Below are 21,342 nucleotides of genomic sequence, written 5' to 3'. Positions count from 1 at the left end.
TTGTGAATCATTATATAAATTTTATACATATTTTAAAAATGTATGTTAGATCATATTCTTCAAGAAACACAAATTAAATTATCCCAAAACCGAGGTAAACAAGAATTACAACATCAATATATTGCGATCCACACCAAAAAAAAACATAAAGGTTGTGCAAAAGAATTTGAAATATGATTTTTGGCTTTTATAACGATCAAATTTCTCTTTCCAACATTAGCATCATCACCAGGCAATTTCTCAATTTATTTTCTATACTTCGAACGTTAGTTGCGAGGTCATTCCTAATGAACTTGTACAACTCACACGTTTTGGCATTCCAACCATAAACCAAACAAAATCTTGTTAATTTTTTACCTCCAAACAGGGTATGAAACATGAAGAAATATAGCATTTGGATCGTTAACATCACTCATCCTGGCTGACATTTGGTCTCCCAGTATGAAGAGCATTAACAATGATTTATTTCATGAAGAAAATATCAACTAATTACCTTGTCTGCCATAATTCAATTGTGTCTTGGTGCGAAGAGTGAGGTAGAATACAACCACAACAGTAGCAATATATACAGCGAGAGAGTTGTGTGGCCATTAGATTCGCATTATAATCATTAAGTAACACAATTAATTAGTTAGAAGTAATTAATTGTATATACATTGAACGCGTATATGGAAAAAGCTCCAAAATGTTAAATAAGCATTCTATAAATTGCAATAAGTACTGGAATACCAAAGCATTTCCAACGTACTATTGATTATTGAATAGGTTGTAGTAAATGAGAGTTGCATCGGTCATGTTTGGGTCCATTTAACTTATCTTATTTTTATACAATATTAGTATTTGTTGAAATGTTAGTTTAATTTTTAGTACCAAAAATTATAAGAGGGTGGTGCTTAATGGAAGGGTAAAATGGACGTTCAATATTTAATGGGCATCTTGGTAATCTAACTTCAAGTTTAGGGGCTTCCTACTTTTAGAATAGTATAGATTAACGACATCGACATGTTCACAGGAACATATATAATCAATTACAATCCAATTCGAAAAAATTATTTTGCAAGAAAAATTATGTACCAGCGAAATCGAAAATTTAGCTAAGTTATGGGCGATGTGATTAAAAGTCCTAGGAATATTTACAAAGCAACTTGATAAAAGTCCGAGGAATTTGTACAACAAACCCAATGTAATATCACAAGTGGGGTCTAGTGAGGGTAAGATGTACGTATTTTCTAAACCCTACGCTTTTTATGAGGTAAGAGAGTTGTTCCGATCGACCCCAAGAACCCTCCTCCTTTTATCCGAACAGGGCCGCAATGTGATTGAGCTCATACAGGCAAAGTTAACTAAAAGTAATGCTCATGGAAATGAACTTAAATTTTAGTAGTTGAAAGTTGTTTTGAATGAATTTTGGGTCTCTGCATATATTGTTCATCAACTATTACTTATAACTTGGAGAAGAATTAAATCCTCAACCAAAAAGTAATATTTGCAGTTATACTTCTGTACTTATCACAACTATGGAAAAATTTCCTGGCTGTGAGTGTTTGACTCTTAAATGAGCCCTTACTCGATACGAATCGAGATTAGTCGGTCATTACAGACAGATTTGTTGGCTTGACACAGCTGGATTTCTGAATATCTACATTTAAACTGCTTTAAGTCTAGATCTACTATATAATGACAACGTAAAGATCTTTTACTCTATCATTATAACTTAATTTGTTTTAAAAGGTAACCTGCCTTATTCTTTGGAATATTAACAATTTCATTTTTTATGGACGATTATATGCAATTATCTTTTAGCTGAATTAACAATGTCAAAAAAAAAAAAAAAAAAAAAAAAAAGATCCATTGTTAGTGTATAACAGTTGATTTTTTTATTTTTAACGAGGACACTGTCCCAAGTTCTGTAGGGTAATGGATTTACATTTTTGACTGCTGATGGGAGCAGGTAATCTCACAATAAGGGCTATGACATTTGTAACAACTATTTGAATTTGTTTTTATCCATCTAATGTCAAGTTTGTATTGCAAATCAATAAGTTATTTGTTTGTAAATACTTCTCATAGTGCTTAAAAACAAGAAAATCTATATGTGAGTATAGGTTGCCTAGTTAAATTGTCTGCAGACATGGGACTGTGTTTTAAATCTTAATCTCTTAGTTCAATTTCAATATCTATTTTGCTCTGTTCGGCAGATCCTTGTTTGCACCTAGGAACAATTTGCTGCTGCTATTTGTGTTCCGAAAATTCAACTTGGGAGATCTTTTATCCCCCTTTTAATTGTATTTAATTTATGAAAAGAACATAAAAGGTAACTGAGAACTACACAATTATTGAAGACCTGGCAAAATTAAAATATAATGTCATGTAATTCACAGTAGCTTTACTAGGCCATCAAATAATAGTGTAGACTCTATTCTAAAAACTTCACTTCCCGGGGACAAAGTTTGTGGCGAAGGCCCAGGCATTGTTGTTAACTGGATCTGCAAGATGGTCGGCAAGGTTCTCCAATGGACCCTTTCCAGTAACGATAGCTTGAACAAAGAATCCAAACATGGAGAACATAGCAAGTCTACCATTCTTGATCTCTTTTACTTTAAGCTCAGCAAAAGCCTCGGGATCGTCAGCGAGGCCCAATGGATCGAAGCTACCGCCAGGATAAAGCGGGTCAACAACCTCACCAAGAGGTCCACCAGCAACACGGTAACCTTCAACAGCTCCCATCAGCACAACTTGGCATGCCCAAATAGCCAAGATGCTTTGTGCGTGGACCAAACTTGGGTTTCCCAAGTAGTCAAGTCCACCCTCGCTGAAAATTTGGGATCCAGCCTTGAACCATACAGCCTCACCAAACTTGACACCGTTACGGGCCAAGAGCTCGGGGAAGACACAACCAAGAGCTCCAAGCATGGCCCATCTACAGTGGATCACTTCCAACTCACGATTCTTGGCAAAAGTTTCTGGATCAGCCGAAAGTCCAGCAGTATCCCATCCATAGTCACCAGGGAACTCACCGGTCAAGTAGCTTGGGGCATCACCAGAGAATGGACCCAAGTATTTGACACGGTCAGGACCATACCATGGGCTGCCAGAAGAAACTGGCTTGGCCTTGCTGGCAGTCTTCCTCATGGTGACTTTTCCATTTCCAGTGATTTCAGAGGAAGATGGTGAGAGTTTTACTGCCTTTCCGGCCAAAGAAGGAGAAGAGAGAGCCATTGTAGCAGCTGCCATTGTAGAAGCAAGTTGAGAAACTCTAGAATGCAGCTACTACAAAGAAAGAATATTTGACTGTGGCTTGAGTTTCATGGGCTTGCACCACTAGTATTTAAATGACTTGGAAGGATCAAAGTCTTTATCCTAGAAAATCACCATCTTTTTTTTTGATTGGTGGATGACAATATTTTAACCTGGTTCATGTCCATTTGGCAAAGTTCGACACCACTAAACATGACTGGATATATCATAGATATATTGTGTCTTTATAAAAAAAAATCTAACCCAATGTAAATTTCCTCCCTTACAGCCACCTGGAGTTGCCACGTGTGTTAGTGGATTTGCAAGAATCCAGTTGACCAACAGCATAAGAGATCAAGAGCAACTCATGACCGTGCAATAACTCATAGCCTCATACATTTCTGTTTGGCTGGCCTATCAAATAGGACCACTAGTATATATGGGTGGTGTATATACCTCTTCATATGACAAAATAAATATTGAAAAACTTAGGAATTAAGATAATACAAGTCCAAGTAACCCAACCACTAAGCCCCCGTGATCAAATTGTAAATTCTTTCTCATAATTAAAAAAGGTTACAATTTGTGATTTGAACGTTTAGATTAATTTTCGAGAGGCTTTGATTTTGGTTCAATTAAGAATCCCACTTTTCAATCTGCAAAAACATATCATTGTAATGAGGTAGAAACACACAAAGAATATATGTTGAGCTATTTGCGTTTTTTGACCACTAAAAGATGTGGTGCAGTGGATGAGATTGCTCTTTCCTTAATCAAAGGTCTTGGGTTCGAGCCCTGAGTATGAAAAAATCCTTGGTAGGGTATTCCCTCGAATGGGCGCCCTACGTGGCGTGGATACATACGGAATAGTCAGGCATATCCAATGCAGATACTGGATATCGAGTGGAAAACCAAAAAAGCTATGTGCGTTTTGATGATTAACAAATAAAGTGAGCATGTGTAATGGGACTGTGACTTAGGAATTAATTTAGGTCTGGTTTGGTGTGTGACAGACAGGGAACGTGTGAGGAACCAGGTACAATATTCACTTTTGGTGAATAACTTTTTCCGGGTGAAGAACGTGTTGTGTGGCAGTGAAATTTTTGACAATCAAAATCATGTACATCACTGTGCTATAGTACATTACGAGACGCACCACCAACATATCCCTTTTTCTTCCCAATGATATTTATATCCATGATTCAGAAATTATATTGCATTTGGTTTAGTTACTACTCAAATCCATTTAATGTTTCGTGTTCACACACACTTTAAAATGATGTCTTTTTTCTTTTTGGATAACGGAAATAACTTTAAAATGATGTCAATACAGTTGGGTAGCTATTTAAAAAGTGTGAAATCTGGTAGTCAAATATTAATACAAAGAGCTATTTACATGATAAACATACACAAATTCACACACGTGTATAGTTGAAGCTGATAATGGACTTTATTCTCAATTATGGTTCAAATAACTCATCAAATAAAAAAGACAATGGTTTATAATCGTTATCCTGCATATGCAAGCCTCAAAAGACTTTTTGTAGTGTTTTAACAGTAACGAATTTTTTTATAACTGCTTTAGCAACAAAGACTTGAAAGAATATTTAGAAAATCAACTATTAATTTTTATCTATAAAACTTGTCTTGTATAGAGTAAATTTTTAATTGTCTAAATCATGCATTGATCCAAATAGGTCGTATAATATGCACTTTTAGACTAAATTTCCGTTTTAATAGTACGTATAAACTTATTCACTACAGTGATGAAATAGAGTTGGACTTAAATTAACTTAGCAAAGTCAAAATGAGAGGTGAATAAAATGCATTTATTCATTTTTTGATGCATTTTAAACTTGTCTGTATTTTACAATTTCTATTGATTTTTTAGTAGCGTACGTAGAAGCATGAACAAAAATTAAGATAAGTTATTAAAGCTGTTGGTATAAGAACTGGTTGAAAATGAGAGGTGAAAATAATTTTATCGCTTAGCTGTGTTATTTTAAAATGGGTTTTGATATTTGGCACAAATATCTATGTTTCGTGTCATTTTACATCTTATTCTTATGATTTTTATCGCTTAATCTATGATGAAATCGTCGTATTTGAGTTTATGTCGCTATATTTCATGTGTCTAGGTACGATGAAGACAAATGATGGAAAACCTGTTTGGCCGATTCGGGAGGGATGATTGTGTGCACGAGTGAACGAGAGGAGCTTGCGACACTTGGGAGAATTTCTGGAAGAATTGAGAGCAAATGTGTCAGCCCCGCATCGCGAATGCAACGCGAGGTGACACTCAGGTGTTACGCCTGCGTCGCGGATGCAACACGAAGTGACACTCAGGTGTTACGCCCGCGTCGCGGGCTTAGTACAATTGAGGTTCCAGAATCACTGAAGACCCCGCGTTGGACCCGCGACGCGTGGCCAACGCGGGAATGCCCAATTTTGTCCGATTTTTAGTAGCATTAGGACCCTTTTATTTGGTTAACAACCCTAAACTATAAATAGATGTTTTGTTCGTTATTAATGACGTGCTAGGATATTCTAAGACTTGTAAGCCGTCATATTACTTTCTCTTTAGATTTTATTTTATTTTCATCTTTTCAACCCTAGATTATTCATGAATTCTTATTGTTCATTGAGAATCATGAGTAGCTAAACTTCTTAATTCTAGGATTGTGGCGAAAGACATGATAGTTGGTTTGGCGACAATTTCTATCAATGAAATTCTCATATTTTGGGTTGCTTATTTATTCTTGATCTTAATGTTTGATTATCTGGCCAATAGTTGAACACTATCTGTGGCATGTGAATTGGACTAGGGATAGAAAATTTGCATGCGTAATAAGAATAAATAGGGCATGTTCGATATAATCCTTTCGCTAATCAGGATAGGAATATACCCTTTAGCCTTGCTTAGTTGAATACGAAGAAGTAAATGCGTTCTTGTTAGCTCTGACGACCATAGGGATATAGGCGTTATAGTAGCATCTACAGGCTTGTGAGCAACTCGAAAGATACTCATAAAGTTATAATTAACTCGTCAACTAGTAACTCAGGAAATAAGATAGGTAGAATTGTCAGAAGATCAACTGGATTGTCGAAAGACATGACCCTGGAACTTTCTCTCATCTGATAAATTTTACAGTCTTTGTCAAAATACTCTCAGTCACAAAGACACCCATCACAAATTGTTTACTTTTCAATTTTAGTTGGTGTTCATGGTTCGATTTGGGTCGATTATTGATTAAAATCATAACCAAACCAATTTAGTCGGTTTTTAAATGTTTAAAACCATAACAAACCAAATAAAATAATAACCACCGGTTTGGTTATTGTCGGTTTGGTTCGATTTTTCTAGCTTATGATAGCCGTGCCTACGAGACTTATCAGTAAAACATTAAAAAGTTGAAAAAGACATGTCTTTTTTTTTTTTGTTTAAACGATAACTTTTATTTATAGTTTAAGGTGGAATATACATCATACAAACATTTTCACTATTAGTGATAGTGTAGTACTCGAGTTACCCAAAGTTGCTAAATTATTACATATAGTGCTAAAAACTAACTTAGTAGTGGTTGCACCATTTTTGTCATCTTAATACACATACCTGGAAATAAAGTAAAGCATAGGATCTTTTAGTTGTTGTTACAAACATACATATTAATTAAACATAAAGACTATCTAAAATTAAAATGAAAATATATGAAATAAAAAAACTGTGTAATGATCCCAAACTTTGGGGCAGTACTTGCATTTTGCCCTCAATTCTCCCATTTTATTAAAAAAAATTTGTGTAATGATCCCAAACTTCGATGTTTTTCTATCATTATCCCAAAGAAAATTTAGTATTCTGACTACAAAGAGCTTGTTTTTCGCTTTTTAGGAGGATTACCCATGGAAGAAGTATTAGGGCATTACCATGTGCTTGAGTTGCAGATGTTACTGAAGTATCTTCTATAGGAACCTCCAAATCTATAACCTCTGTCCTTTTCATATGAAAAATATTAGAAGCTTATGACCTATTCAGACAAGAAAAAAGAAAGATATAAATTCGGAAAAGAAAAAAAAAACCTAAAATCAAATGGCTGATAAAGAAAGGCTAAAAATTTAAGTTAAAGACATTAGACTCTAACGTGAGCTTCTGTTAATAGGTTTACACTTAACACTTAAAAGAGTTAAAAGACTTAAAACATGGGCTTGGACATATTCTTAAAAACATGGGTCTTAAACAATCATGTGAAATAAGTAGACCAAAAAATCAAATTAATGATTAAAAGGTATAAAATATTTATAATTATTTATGAAAAACTAATATTTTACATATAAATAATTATAAAATTTATGTATATAATTTATCGGTTTGGTTCGGTTATTTTTTAATAGAACCATAACCAAACCAAATATTATCGGTTTTTAAAATTCAAAACCAAACCAATTTTGGTTTTTTTTTATTTGGTTTGGTTAAATTTTCAGTTTGGTTTTGGTTTTAACCAAAGCCGTGAACAGCCCTAGTTACAACAAACACCGTGATTTTTACTTTCTTGAATAGTTTTATTCGAATTTGAATTAGTTTAACAGTAGAATCTAAGTCTCTGTGGGATCGATATCTGGACTTAAAAATCTATATTACTTGTACGACCACGTATACTTGCGTGTGCGTGTATACGAAATTAGTTTAGACTAAATTTCCGTTTTAATAGTACGTATAAACTTATTCATTACAGTGATGAAATAGAGTTGGACTTAAATTAACTTAGCAAAGTCAAAATGAGAGGTGAATAAAATGTATTTTGATAAAATGCATTTATTAATTTTTTGATGCATTTTAACGAACTTGTCTGTATTTTACAATTTCTATCGATTTTTTAGTAGCGTACGTAGAAGCATGAAAAAAAAATTAAGATAAGTTATTAAAGCTGTTGGTATAAGAACTGGCTGAAAATGAGAGGTGAAAATAATTTTATCGCTTAGCTGTGTTATATATTTTAAAATGGGTTTCCTATTGGGTTGGGTCATGGATAAGTCGTGTCATTTTGGGTAGAGTCAGAAATTTTACGTGGACTAATAAATAAAGGCTACGTGTTTCATTAAAATTTAATTAAACATATAATTATGCCATTAATGGAGGGGTGTCAAGTGACATCCCTTCGCAGAAAAATTACATTATATAGATTGGTGAAATTTTGATTTTATAGGTATGTATATAAGTGTTGACGCCCGACATGTTCGATTGGTTTAAGGCATAAAGAACTAAGGGGTTGCTAAACTTGCCTAAGGTTGTGTTTTCAAACCTGGGTAGCAATGCAACTATACTTTTTGACACCCTTTAATATATATCCTGACTCCGCCACTGTATGTACACTATCACTTTCCATATTGATCACCCCCCCCCCCCCCCCGCCCCCGCCTTCCCCTCTTCCCCACAATTGAGAAAACGTCAAGATTGAAATGACATCCAAAGGAGAAAGAAAACTGGAGTAGATGTAAACAACAATATTTTTTAACTAGAAAAATAATAAGAATCTGCTAAATCTTGAGAGATATAGAACTAAGACTGAAAATCAATAAGTGAAGATATAAATTTTGATTGTTTATTTTCAGAAGAGACGTTCAGATGATATTTATACTCTAATATTCTCAATTAGTAAATGTGCAAATGATATTTACACTCCTAATATTCTCAATTAGTAAATGTGCAATATTATGGCTCATTATTGAGTTACTCTCAATCTCCATATTAGAACTTTTATCATTGTTGTTAAAAGATTGGGTATCAACAATGCTAATTAGGAAATTTAACATATGATTTGCATAGGAATTGTTAGGCAAGCCCACGATGTCGAGCATTAGGCATGTCAGGGCGCACAATCGAACGTTGGCATAAGCCTCACATAAAGCTCCCACACGGCCAAACATGAGTCTCAAGACGTTTAGTAAGTGCCTCGTCCCCGAGTCCCAAACAAGCTTTTCGAAACACTTATAATGTGGAAGCAATTGTCTTGATTCTGAAAGCACAGTGTGCTTGTCAAAAGTTTGGCAAGTTCTTGACCTATGTACTATGAAACATTGGCAAGTGCTCAACTAGCTAACTCTATATCACCATTATTTTCGCAGATCAATCATTGATCATGTCAATTGTCAAACCACGTGCTACAGAGCCATCAGTACATCTCCTTTTAATCAATCCACAATAGTAACAGCTCTATGCACACTATCACTTTCAATATTGATTATGCCTCCCCAATAGAGAAAATTTCAAGATTGAAATGACATGCAAGGTTAAAGAAAACACATGAGTAGCTGTAAACAGTTGCAGTGGAAATGAATTTAACTTATATACTGACAATATATAAATTGTTCGCAGTATTTGTGTATTTAAATTAATTAGGACAAATTTACTACTCATAAATTAAGCCCACTGCACAGAAGCTGAGGCATAGGAGTGCAAGGAGTTTCAATTTGAACCGCCTTAGTTGAAAACTTATACTATATAAATAGGCTAAGAGCCCGTTTGGCTTAGCTTATAAGTATAAAGCGTTAAAGTTTTTTTTTAGCATTTTTAGTCCGAACTTATAAGCCATTTTGTGCTTAAAATAAGCCCAAAAAAATAAGTTAAATAAGTTTGGGGTAGCCCAACTTTTTTTTTTTTTTTGGCTTATAAGCTGTTTTCAGCTTGCTATTTTTTTTTTTGTTAAGCTAAGCCAAACGGGCCCTAAATAATATATATATTTTCTTTGTTTGGGATCTCCTTGTTTGATTCCTGACTCTGCAACTTACTATACACAGTCACTTTGAGCTAATTTAAGTAAAAGACTTGTCAGTGCACAAAAGTTAAACTCATAAGAAATACTCCCAAAATTTAAAGATCATATGTTACATCCTTAGCAACCAGTTACAACACAAAACAATAACAAGAGCAAGATTGTAAATGCAAGAAGAGAGAAAACTCCTAATTCTTGGACAACAACTGTACAATGAAGCAAGAAAAGGCATGTCCATCTTCCTGAATGGATACAGTTTTCCATATCTTCCATAAAACATTTGAAATCCAACTTCCAAATTCTTGCATACAACTTTAGCAGATAACTATAATTAACATAACTAAACAGCAGCTACATTCGAAACTCGAGCTATCAGTAACCTTTTGATGTCCAACTAATAGCCACTGGACTACTCACTACATGCTTTCCATCTGACCACTTAATTCTTGCATAAACATTCGTAGTTGATGGCATTGAAGGAGCAGTAAAAGTGACGGTATATGATTTCTGCTCGTTCATATGAATAAACGTCAATGTTTCAGGTTCAACCGAGACTTTCACTGAATTGCTTGGTGAAATAACATTAACTTTGTATGTTCCAGCTGGTCCAACATTAGTAAGCGTTCGTGTGTATTTCATTGAACTGGAACCACTTCCTCTGCCAGCAGTCATTTGTTCTGGAAATACAACAGCAAATGAAGGGTAATTCAAATCGGTGACACTGTATTTCTTACTTGCTCCGCAACTGAAGGGTCGTCTGGCAATAGTATTGATCTGGGTCGATGTGTAGTTCAAGGCACAGAGGAAATTCAGATAATCATCAGCCTTCAAGTCGTAAACAAGCCCGGGGTTTAGTGCTGCAACGGGGTCCACATGTCCTGCACCGTGATCAAACGGCGTGGATGGCTTTCCTGTCGCAACATCTTGGAGGGCCCCGCCGTTCTTGTACACTGTATAAGCCGTGGTCATAAGAGCCGAGCGGATAGCTGCTGGGCTCCAATCGGGGTGTGCGCCTTTAAGCAAAGCAGCCAAACCACTCACGTGAGGGCATGACATAGACGTGCCCGAAATAATATTAAATCCAACACGTCTATTGTCCTCGGCCAACCCTGTGGGACTAACAGCACCTGTCCATCCCGCAAGAATGTTAACACCCGGTGCGATGATGTCCGGCTTAAGAATCTCCTGCGTGATCGTGTTGGGCCCTCGGGAGCTGAATGCAGCAACCACTGGTGATGGTTTGATCCCCAACTTAGTGCCCTCGAAAAGAATCGTGGCTGTTGGATTAGAACCCGAGGTTAAGTACTTCTTGATTGCTTCCCCTGTTGTCTGACCAACCGTCGTTGCTGGAAGCAAATGGGCATCAGCCACTAGCTCATCCCCATTTGCAACGGTGTTAGCCAAAACCATACCGGCTCCGCCTGCTGCTTTTACCACAGAACCCTTTTGGACCCTGGGATTTATCCCCCGGTCACATAGAACAAGTTTTCCTTTAACTTGTTCAGGAATTAAGGTACCCGTCATGCAAAGATTTCCATTCGTAGCATTACTAGCATTACCAGCGTACACTAAGGGAAGCATTTTGCTTAGTGACATATCCCCTTTATATAGGGAAACACCAGAGAAATTCTTACCATTGCCTAGACTTACATATGCAGGAAAATCACGGTCCAATGTTCCTGCACCCACAGTAGTGATCCATGGTGCTACATTGGACAAACTGTAGGGACTAGGGCCACCATTACCTGCAGAACAACAACAATGATTATATCACAATCTAAGCAAGTTAGAGTCGACTATGTGAATCCTCACTAACTATGCTACTCCATTGAGCTAATCTCACTCTTTTGGCCCATTGGCCGAGGTTAATTATGGGCGCTAGCCAAAATATACAAAACATATACCCTGATTAATGTATACTATATGTATATTATGTGTATATTCACACTTAATATACATAACCTATACATTTGCTGGCTATTTTGTAAATTAGATCACCGAAAGGCATTGGACTATAATTATCTCTAAATTATAACGAAAGCAAAAAGCACTAGAAGTTAACATCCTTACCTGCAGAGCAAGATACTAAAACCCCTTTCTCCATAGCAGCAAAGGCACCAATGGCAACACTGTCTCTATAGTAATCTGAATTGCCACCACCAAGCGATAAAGAAAGCACATTTACATTATCATCGATGGCTTTATCCAAAGCTGCTAATATATCAGAGCTAAAACAACCACCAGTCCAGCAAACTTTGTACACAGCAACTCTAGCATGAGTTGCCATTCCACGAGCAGTTCCAGGAGCATATCCAAAGAGACTAGCACCCTGAACAACTGAACCAGCTGCAGTAGTAGCCGTGTGTGTTCCATGTCCGTCATCGTCTCTTGGAGATTTAGACTCTTTGGTTTCGTCGATTGGACCTAAAGTGGTTTCATAACCTTTAGCAAAGTACCTGTTGAGACATAATAAGATTAATTAATTAAATGTATGATTTCTCCAATTGAGAGATGGTCACACAATTCCATACAGTATAAGAGCAAACAAAAGGTCCCGGATTCTAAGAGCAGAAGAGTTGAAAATTCTAACGAGGGAATTCAAAAAAGTACAAAATGTCACCTCTAGGATTTGTAGTTACACCTGAAGTAATTTTTGAACCACCTTATCACTACATTAGAAGATGTTTGCGGGATTGAAAGAATTTATATACACACATAAATATAAATTTCCAGTACCCCTTCCGTTTCAATTTTGACTTACTTTTTAGTCTGTTTAAAAAAAATGTCACTTTTTATATTTAGGCCCCGTTTGGACATGGTTTCAAATCATGTTTGGACATGCAATTTGGATATTTTAAGTTGTATCTTCTCTTATAGACATAAAAACTCCATAAATTATGAAAACTATCAAAATATCCTCAATTTTTATATAATCTTACCAAATGAGCAAGTCATAGTTCATAACAAAATTAGTACACTACTAGAAGGCCTCTCTAAAAAATACAACATCAATTAATCAAACTTTAGTTCAATAAAAACGAAAATTTAACATGAATAGTAATGTAACTACTCTTTAATATAATCCTCCCACATAAATTAAAGATTGGTAGATATAAATAAAGATTGGTGGAAGTTAATAAGATTGGTAAATGATTGATGGGTGTAATTATTAAAAATATCTACCAACTTATGGGTCATTTTTATAAAATATAAACTTATGGTTTAAATTTTATATTTTAAAAAGTTAAAACCATGCCTTTTTGGATGATTTGATGTTTGAAACTATGAGTGAAAACGCATGTCCAAACGCTGGTTTGGGGTCATGATTTGAAAACACATGGCCAAACGCTTACTTAGTAACTATTTACCCCCAACATCCGACATGACATTTTTAACATCACGAGACTCCACTTTCGAAGGGTATTTTGGTCAATTACATAGATCTTTAAAGACCACAACACTCAAAAGTATTCTTTATTTTCTTAAACTTTGTGCGAGTCAAACTAAGACAAGCAAATTGAAGTGGAGAGTATAATTTTTCAAGAAGGAGCTTCAATTAAACCCTTCCCAAGGTAGTTTTGCCCCCAAATCAAATCTAAGTCACCTAGAAAAAAGCCCAAAGGATATTTCCACGTATTTGGCACATGAAAAGAATCAGTAACATTTGAGAATGCTTATTGAGACAGTATATAATTAAGTAATTAAAAATGTGTTAAATCCATACCTTGCACCAATCAACTTCCTATTACAATTCTTAGAACTAAAATTAGTTCCAGATTCACACTCCCCTTTCCACGAAGCTGGTATAGGTCCAAATCCAGTATCATCAAAACTCTTACTTTCAGGCCAAACACCAGAATCAAGAACTCCAACAATCACATCACTCACCGCATTCGATTCTGGAAAAAAATCAGCACTTTTATCAAGACCCAAAAATGATGGTGTCCTTGTCGTATGCAGTTCATATCTCATTTCTGGCAAAACTGACAAAATCCCAGGTTGCTTCTCTAAAGCATCTGCTTCGTCAGCAGTTAGTCTTGTAGAAAAACCATGTACAACGTTGTTGTATAAGTAGATCATGTCAGCAGAATCAGAAACTGATTTCAATGACGTGACATACCAGTCAGTATGATCTTCGTAACTCTCTGGCATTTGAGATTTCGCCATGTGTACGATAAAAGTACTTTTTTGAACAACACTTAGTGATAAATGGGATAGACATAGAAGGAAAAGAAGAACTAATACTAAAAATCTTGACATTTTTTGTTGTTTTTGCAGTACTGACTTTTTTTTTCCCCAGGTTTGTGAGTTATATAGAGTAAATATGAAGTATGTGAAACAGGGAAGGAGAGTGATGGGGACGGTTGTTTTTTGTTTGGTTAAAGTGAATGATTGGTTTTTTAGGACAAAAAGTCTTCAAAGTTCCAGCCTTGCAAAAAGAAAGAAAAAAAAGAAGATTTCACATTCAACCACAGTTATTTTTCTTTTTCTTAAACACAATTGATTAAGGACAACCTCAGAGAGACGGTAACACTTTATCTACAATTACAACAGTCACTTGGTGCTAATTGCTCTTTATTTTTGAGCAATAGTTACATAGTTGGTAACAAAAATGATTAACTTTTGCATCTTAACATTAAGGACTCATATTTATATCTTTTTTGTGTTTCAAATTTCTCTCTCCTATAATTGATATCAATTCCCTCATCGTACAAATCTTAACCGTTATTTACTCAAATAAAGAGAGCTTTACATAACAATATTAGAAAATACATCACTTCAAGAAAGATATTAGAAAAGGAAAGGAAGGGAAAGGATTTTCCGGGCGTTATTTTAGGGATTGGTTGAGAAAAAATGAGGAGCGTTACCTTTCTTCAGATTTGGAAAGTACGTGTTTTATGGCTACTGTTGATATATCAATTTTTATGCTAAAAATATGTGATGGTTTTTCTGAAATTGTTTAGTTATGTGAAGCTCTCCCATTTAAATTGATCAATAAAATTTACTTGAATAATTGAATCATGCCTGATTCATTACTTAAAATAGTTTTACAAGCATTCATTATGTTCATATAAAAGTTGTGCATAAAATATGACCTCCTCTTTTAATTATACATATCAGTATCAATTGGAACAATTTAGGTTTTACTGCTTATTAAGCCTAATTTATATTACTCCGATCTAATTTATGTGACCCGACTCTTTTTTAGTTTTTCCCGAAAAGATTTCTATAATTAAAAATAACTAACTTTAAAATTCCCTTTGCATTAATGAAATTATTCATAGCCGCACATATACTAAGATTTACTTTTACACCACAAATTTCAGAATTCTTCATTTCTTTCTTAAACTTTGTGTTTAATTAAACGGAAGTCACATAAATTGAGAGATATGAAATATAATTGAAAGAGGACATATTTTAAGTGTTAACTTGTTTACGTAGTAATGAACTTTGAGAACACACTTAACTTTCTTACAAAAAGAAATTATGAGTTGAAAATATCTAATATCAACAACTCTATCAAGAAAATATCTTATATGAACACTCTATCATGTATTCAGATATTCAATCAAAACAAATTGTAATTCAAATATTTATATAAAATTTACTTAAAAATTTAACGGGTTATCGATATATATTCTCCAAAAGAGAGGAACAGAGAAGGATTTCACATTCACACGGACATGTTTTCTTAACACAATGGATTTAGACGATACAATGGACATCATCCTCAAAAGACACCCACACTTTATCTACAACACTCACTCACTCACTCAGTGCTAAATTGCTCTTTATTTTTCTTTATCTTTTCACTTTACCTCTTTGTGTAAGAAACACAGATAAAAAGAGAAACTCCACACTACCATCCAACCATTTCAATTTCTTTATACCTTTTTAACAGACTTTGGTACCAAAAATATTGGGTTTATTCAAATGGCCAAGTGGCGGTCCAATTATTAAAAGTTGTGTAGTCTTGTACTGGAGTACCAATAATACGTAAATAAATTTGGAACATGGTGGTAGTTCACGGGTCCATAAATACAGATATTATGTAAGTAACTGTGGTTTCAATTTTAGGCAACTGTGTCACTAATGGTAGATAGTAGGTGGGACGTGGAAGTTTTATTATCCAACCAACTGTTTCTCCATGTCTCCCCTGCTTTCAAATTATTTTGACGGTCCAAATTAGAATGTGGGTCATGGCGGTTTGCTCTTTCCTTTTTTGGTTTCCCTTCAGTTTATACTGCTCCCTTTGTCTCAATTTATGTGACATTTTTTATTTTTCGAGATTCAAATTTCATAAACTTTGACTAATATTTTAAAATATATTTTTTCACTAAATTAGTTTGAGAAATGTTACAACTTATAGTACTTTTTATGTGATTTTTTCAAATATATAGATTTTAATGTTAAAATATTGAGTTAATTTAATCCAATTTAGTTTTAAAGTTTAGTCAAATTGACTCTCGGAAAACGAAAAGTGACACATAAATTGGGACGGAGAAAGTATGTTTTAAGGATAGATTAATTATGTTTTAAGGATAGATTAATTCGGTGGAAAAAACCTCTGTTTCTAGTAGTGATTTGAATGTGGGTAGAAAAGTCTTATTTTGTATGAGTGCAATATTTAAATTTGATACTTGTGATGTCCGAATCAAACGTACTATCAAAAAAAGGATAATTTACGGAGGTTGAAAGTTACAATTCGCAGAGGTTTTAACCTCCGCTAGTTGTTAAGGGAGGCTAAAACTTTCGCAAATCGCAATTTTCAACCTCCGCAAATTACCTATTTTTTGTAGTACTTTCGCATGCCTTGATTAATTTTGCAAGGCATTTGCTATATATCACAGTATATTTAAATATCATGTAATTTTATTCACCAAAACTTGAATAGATAAAAAGAAATCACCTAATATTTTCTGTCTCCGCTAATAAGTACTCTTGTGTTCCAATTTATGTGATATAATTTGACCCGCCACGTAGTTTAAGAAAGAAATGATGACTCTTGAAAATTATGATCTAAAACAAGTTATAAATATTTGTGTGCGCGCAAATCATTTCATTAAAGTAAAGGGAAATTCAAGTTAAATTATTTGTTAATATAAAATGCAGGATTTTGCTAACCTACAACATGAAGGTCGTAGGTTAGCACCCTACCCACTTTTTACTTTTACCTAAATACCCTTACTCTTTTTTACCTTAGTATTAAAATTAAGGGCATTTTCGTCATTTCATCAAAACTCAATTCATTTTCTCTCCCTGCCCAAAGCAGTCATTGAATCTGGCGGGATAAGAACCACCAGGCTGTGGTTTTTCTCTATGATTTGAAGGTTTGATTTGGGTATCTTTTCTCTCCTTCCAACTGTGATTACTGCAATAATAGAGACAATAAATTTAGCCATGGTTTTTCTCATTGCCCTCTCTGCTTTCCGCCCCCCCCCCCCCCCCTTTTTTTTTTTTTTCAATTTCTCTCAATTTTATTATCGCCAATTTCTTTCGAAGCTTTTTCTTCATTGTTTTCCGGTGAACTCACCCTTCTCTTTTTCCTCTACCATTTCTTTTTCTTTTTCTTCCCTCATTCTGCTGGGTATAAATTTATCTTTGCATCTGAGACGTGAAAATCAATACTGAAACAAATAATGGAGTTGAAGCATCCATCAATGATGTGAAAAGTTTGATTTAATATTGCCGTTTGTAGTTTGATGTTACTGCTAACATGAAACATCAGATCGAACCAATAATTTGGTTTGTTAAGAAGTTAAATCCTTTAATGGGTAAACAATTAGATATTTTATTACACTTCATTTTATAACAGTGATTTTGAGGGCAACGATTGTGATGGAAGACGGCGGAACATTTGGCGTTAAGAGTCTTGGAGGGAGAAGGTTTAAGATTTAGAAATTGGGGAAAAATTGAGAATTTTTGTGACAGACCAAACAGTCCCTGTTTTAATGTGTTGGCTGAAGAAAATAAGGGCATTTTGGAGAAACAAAAGATGGGTATAATCTTACCTTCACGTATAATGTTAAGAAACCGCTAAAATGTATTATTCTTTTTTAAAATGTTAAAAAAGGAAAGTGCTTACATAAATTAGGAGGTGAATTAAAACTTAAGATTTTTAAATTAAAACAAAGGAGCATGCAGCGGATTCAAAATTTTATTTATGGGATTCTGAATTCTAGCTAGTAAATATAACTTATTAGGTTATTGATATATTATTTATATATACTAAATGAATTTCTTAATATAATTATAAAAGTTTAACAAAAATTACTAGATTTCAGCAATTCATACTTAAAAATTATAGCTCTGCCTTAAAAGTATGTATCATCGCGCCAAAATTTTTTATTATCACGAAGATTTGTTCTTAACTCGCCGTTCGTAGTGAAGAAGACAGACAAGGTTTAGGGTAGGGACAGTATACTACCCGTGGTACGAGTATTAAATATTCCTACTAGCTATTGCAACATTATTAATTGCAAGTCATTATTCTATACAATAAAATTTTATTTAAAAATATTTGATGTTTCACAAAACTTCACTATTCTATTTAGTGGAGTAGAATGTTAATCAAGTGAGACATTTAACGGCGATAAAAAATCACATATCTTATTTTTAAGGTTACAATTCATTTTTTATGGAGGGTTACCTTTAGCTATTATTTCATGACATGATAGCTTAAAAACATAAGCTAAACTCTTAATCCAATATCTAAAGATCAAGGCTATTAAATATCTTTATTAAGAAATGTTAAAAACATTAAAGACCAAATATTCTGCATGACAGTTTTTTTCTTTTCCTTTTTATTCTTTGAGTAATTTCTTAATTTATTTTTATACTTTGGGTAATAATAATAAGTTAAAAGACAAGGGAAGCACGTGAAGCCGTATGTAGCCAAGTTTAGTATTCTATTAAAATAAGTAGTAGTATCTATATCAACTTTGTCTTGATGATGACAACACAGGTTTAAGATGTCAGTTTGTGCTTATAATATCTATAATGTAGATTCTGAAATTAAATGGTAAAGACATTGGATTGTGGTGCCCATGAAATTAGAATTTGTGTAATATTACTAGCTACTTAGCAAGTCTAGTTTTGCTAAAAATTTACTTCTATTTTTGAGATAAACTTTGATCCAGTTTAAAGTTTAAAGCGTATTAACTGTTAAGAATTAGTGAAATTTGTTAGTAAAACGTACAAGTAATTAATCTTCCAGTTTCTTGCGGAGTTTATGAAACATTTTGGTTGTAAAACATCATCATTATTAAACTTGAAGAGCCGAATTATTTGTTTTAGCACTACTTTCTCTTTTTTATAAAAGTTATGAACATTTATTTGTATTTAGTTTTAGTTGGTGCAGCTCTTGACGTTTTACCAACCTAAGGTGTTCTATACTCTTCATCCTAAGGTGCTCTATACTCTTCATCCTCTTTCATTTTTTTGCGGTTGGTACTTTAATTTATTGGCTGTACTAGAAAGTTGTAGCCCTTTGGTTAATCTGTTCCTAGCATTAATCTGATGATACTGACAATAATTACAATAAAGTTAAATTTATAACTTTATGGTAACAAGAATTATATACAGATTAGACGTGGGACGACGTCCAGTCTTTAAACCTAGTGGTTTCTTACAAGTCTTATAATAGACAATTGTGGGGTGTAATTCTACGCCTATGCGTCATTTTTTCAGAAAATCAGAAAAGCAAAAGTCCGTATATGATAAAGGAATAGACGATCTTGGATAGCCAACGCTTACATATGATTTTATTTCAGTTCCTCAAAGGCCAAGAATACAGTCAAAATATACAGCTCCTTTGGTTCTTGGAAGACATAAAAAAATTTAAATCATGACATAGAGTCTGTTTGGATAGAAACTTAAAAAAAGCGAACATAAGCGAAAAAAAAAAAAAAAATGAAAGTAAAACTTTTGTTAAAAGCAATCGAGACAGTTACAATTATTTTTTGGATTTATTTTAAGCGATGAAATGACTTATAAGTTAGTAATTAAAACATTCAAAAACTAAAAGATGACTTATGTTTCATGCTAAGCGGGCTCATAATACCGTAGGAAAGGGATCAATACATTCTCCTTTAGTTATTGGAAGACATTTTTTAGATCGTGACATAATTAGGGGTGGGCGTTCGGTTCTTCGATTCGGTTTTATCAAACTTCGGTTTCGGTTTTTTGAAGGTGGACACCGAACACTGAACCAAACTAGTTCGGTTCGGTTCTTTCGGTTTCGGTTTTTTGAAGTTCGGTTCGGTTCGATTTCAGTTTTTTCAATTTGGTTTTTTTGATATGATATGAGAAGCGATTCCATTTACACTAATTCATATTCTCAAAAGCAATAAAACATAAAACTGACAAATTGAAGTCAAAATCAAACAAACAGGATACATAAGAACAGAAAACCATAACCATAATATTGGATTACTAGGTGTTATATACATACAGTAAGAATAATTAAGAAAATACATAAAGGACATACATTAATCCTAAAGACACATCCTAGTCACCTTTTTTTGTTAAGGATATTTGATTTTTTCAATTGAACTGAAAAATTAGGGACACAAAAGCAAAAGAGGGCTTGTTACAATTGGATTTTTTTGGGCTTAAACTTAATGGGCTTGAACTATTTTAATTTTTTTGGGTGATGTATTAAATTTCGGTGGGCAATTGGCGCGAATGCCCCTCTTTTAGGCTGGTCTTTAGATTTTGCCCCTCAAAATGGTGGTCTTTAATTATTGCCCTTCCGAGCAAAAGCAACATAGTACAAAGACATTACTACCCCTAACAGTTACATATAAAAAAATATCGTTATTCAAATCTACCCTTATTCAAATCCTTCCCTTCTTTCATATCGTTAACCCAAACTTCGTTCCCAATTTTTTCACATTATTCAAATTGTTGTTTCAGGCTGATTTCTCAATTAATTTTTCTTGCTACAACATCGATAAAAGGTATAAATCTTAATTCAACTCAATTTAACGATTTTATTGAGTTTAGATTGTTAATATTTGAAAGAAAAAAAAATCATCTTCTACGACTTCGATTATTAAAAACTTGTGACATACAGCTCATATTGAACATTGCGCATGATAAAATAAATCAGCAAAGTAGAATTGATTGGATTTATTGCTTTGTTCTGATTTTGATTACTTTATACCTTACTTAAATTAGTATACAATGCTTATTTACTCGAAATTGTAATTATAGTAAATTCAATTTAAATCAGGCAATGCTTATCGATTTAAACTTGAATTAAGGCAAACTGTGTACAAATTTTGAACAAGTATCTTGAATGTAGGAAAAGTTCAATTTATTTAGGAGTACATTT

At 33.9% G+C, this 21,342-nt stretch overlaps 2 protein-coding genes across 2 annotated transcripts; both read right to left on the bottom strand.

Annotated features, from left to right (window-relative positions):
- Positions 1 to 2,235: 2,235 nt before the first annotated feature.
- On the bottom strand, positions 2,236 to 3,315 carry LOC132036186 (chlorophyll a-b binding protein 40, chloroplastic-like). Its single transcript, XM_059426452.1, has one exon. The coding sequence runs from the start codon at positions 3,232 to 3,234 to the stop codon at positions 2,431 to 2,433; it is 804 nt and encodes a 267-aa protein (XP_059282435.1). The 5' UTR covers positions 3,235 to 3,315; the 3' UTR covers positions 2,236 to 2,430.
- Positions 3,316 to 10,074: 6,759 nt separating this feature from the next.
- Positions 10,075 to 14,357, bottom strand: LOC132037795 (subtilisin-like protease SBT1.7). Its single transcript, XM_059428417.1, has 3 exons — positions 13,729 to 14,357; positions 12,075 to 12,460; positions 10,075 to 11,749 (listed from the first exon to the last, which is right to left on the bottom strand). The coding sequence occupies exons 1-3, from the start codon at positions 14,262 to 14,264 to the stop codon at positions 10,377 to 10,379; spliced, it is 2,295 nt and encodes a 764-aa protein (XP_059284400.1). The 5' UTR covers positions 14,265 to 14,357; the 3' UTR covers positions 10,075 to 10,376.
- Between the last annotated feature and the right edge of the window lie 6,985 nt (positions 14,358 to 21,342).

The sequence above is a fragment of the Lycium ferocissimum genome, chromosome 11, assembly GCF_029784015.1.
Source record: "Lycium ferocissimum isolate CSIRO_LF1 chromosome 11, AGI_CSIRO_Lferr_CH_V1, whole genome shotgun sequence".
Lineage (NCBI taxonomy): Eukaryota > Viridiplantae > Streptophyta > Magnoliopsida > Solanales > Solanaceae > Lycium > Lycium ferocissimum.
Note: the sequence above shows the minus strand (reverse complement) of the source record. Positions and strands in the feature narration are given on the sequence as shown.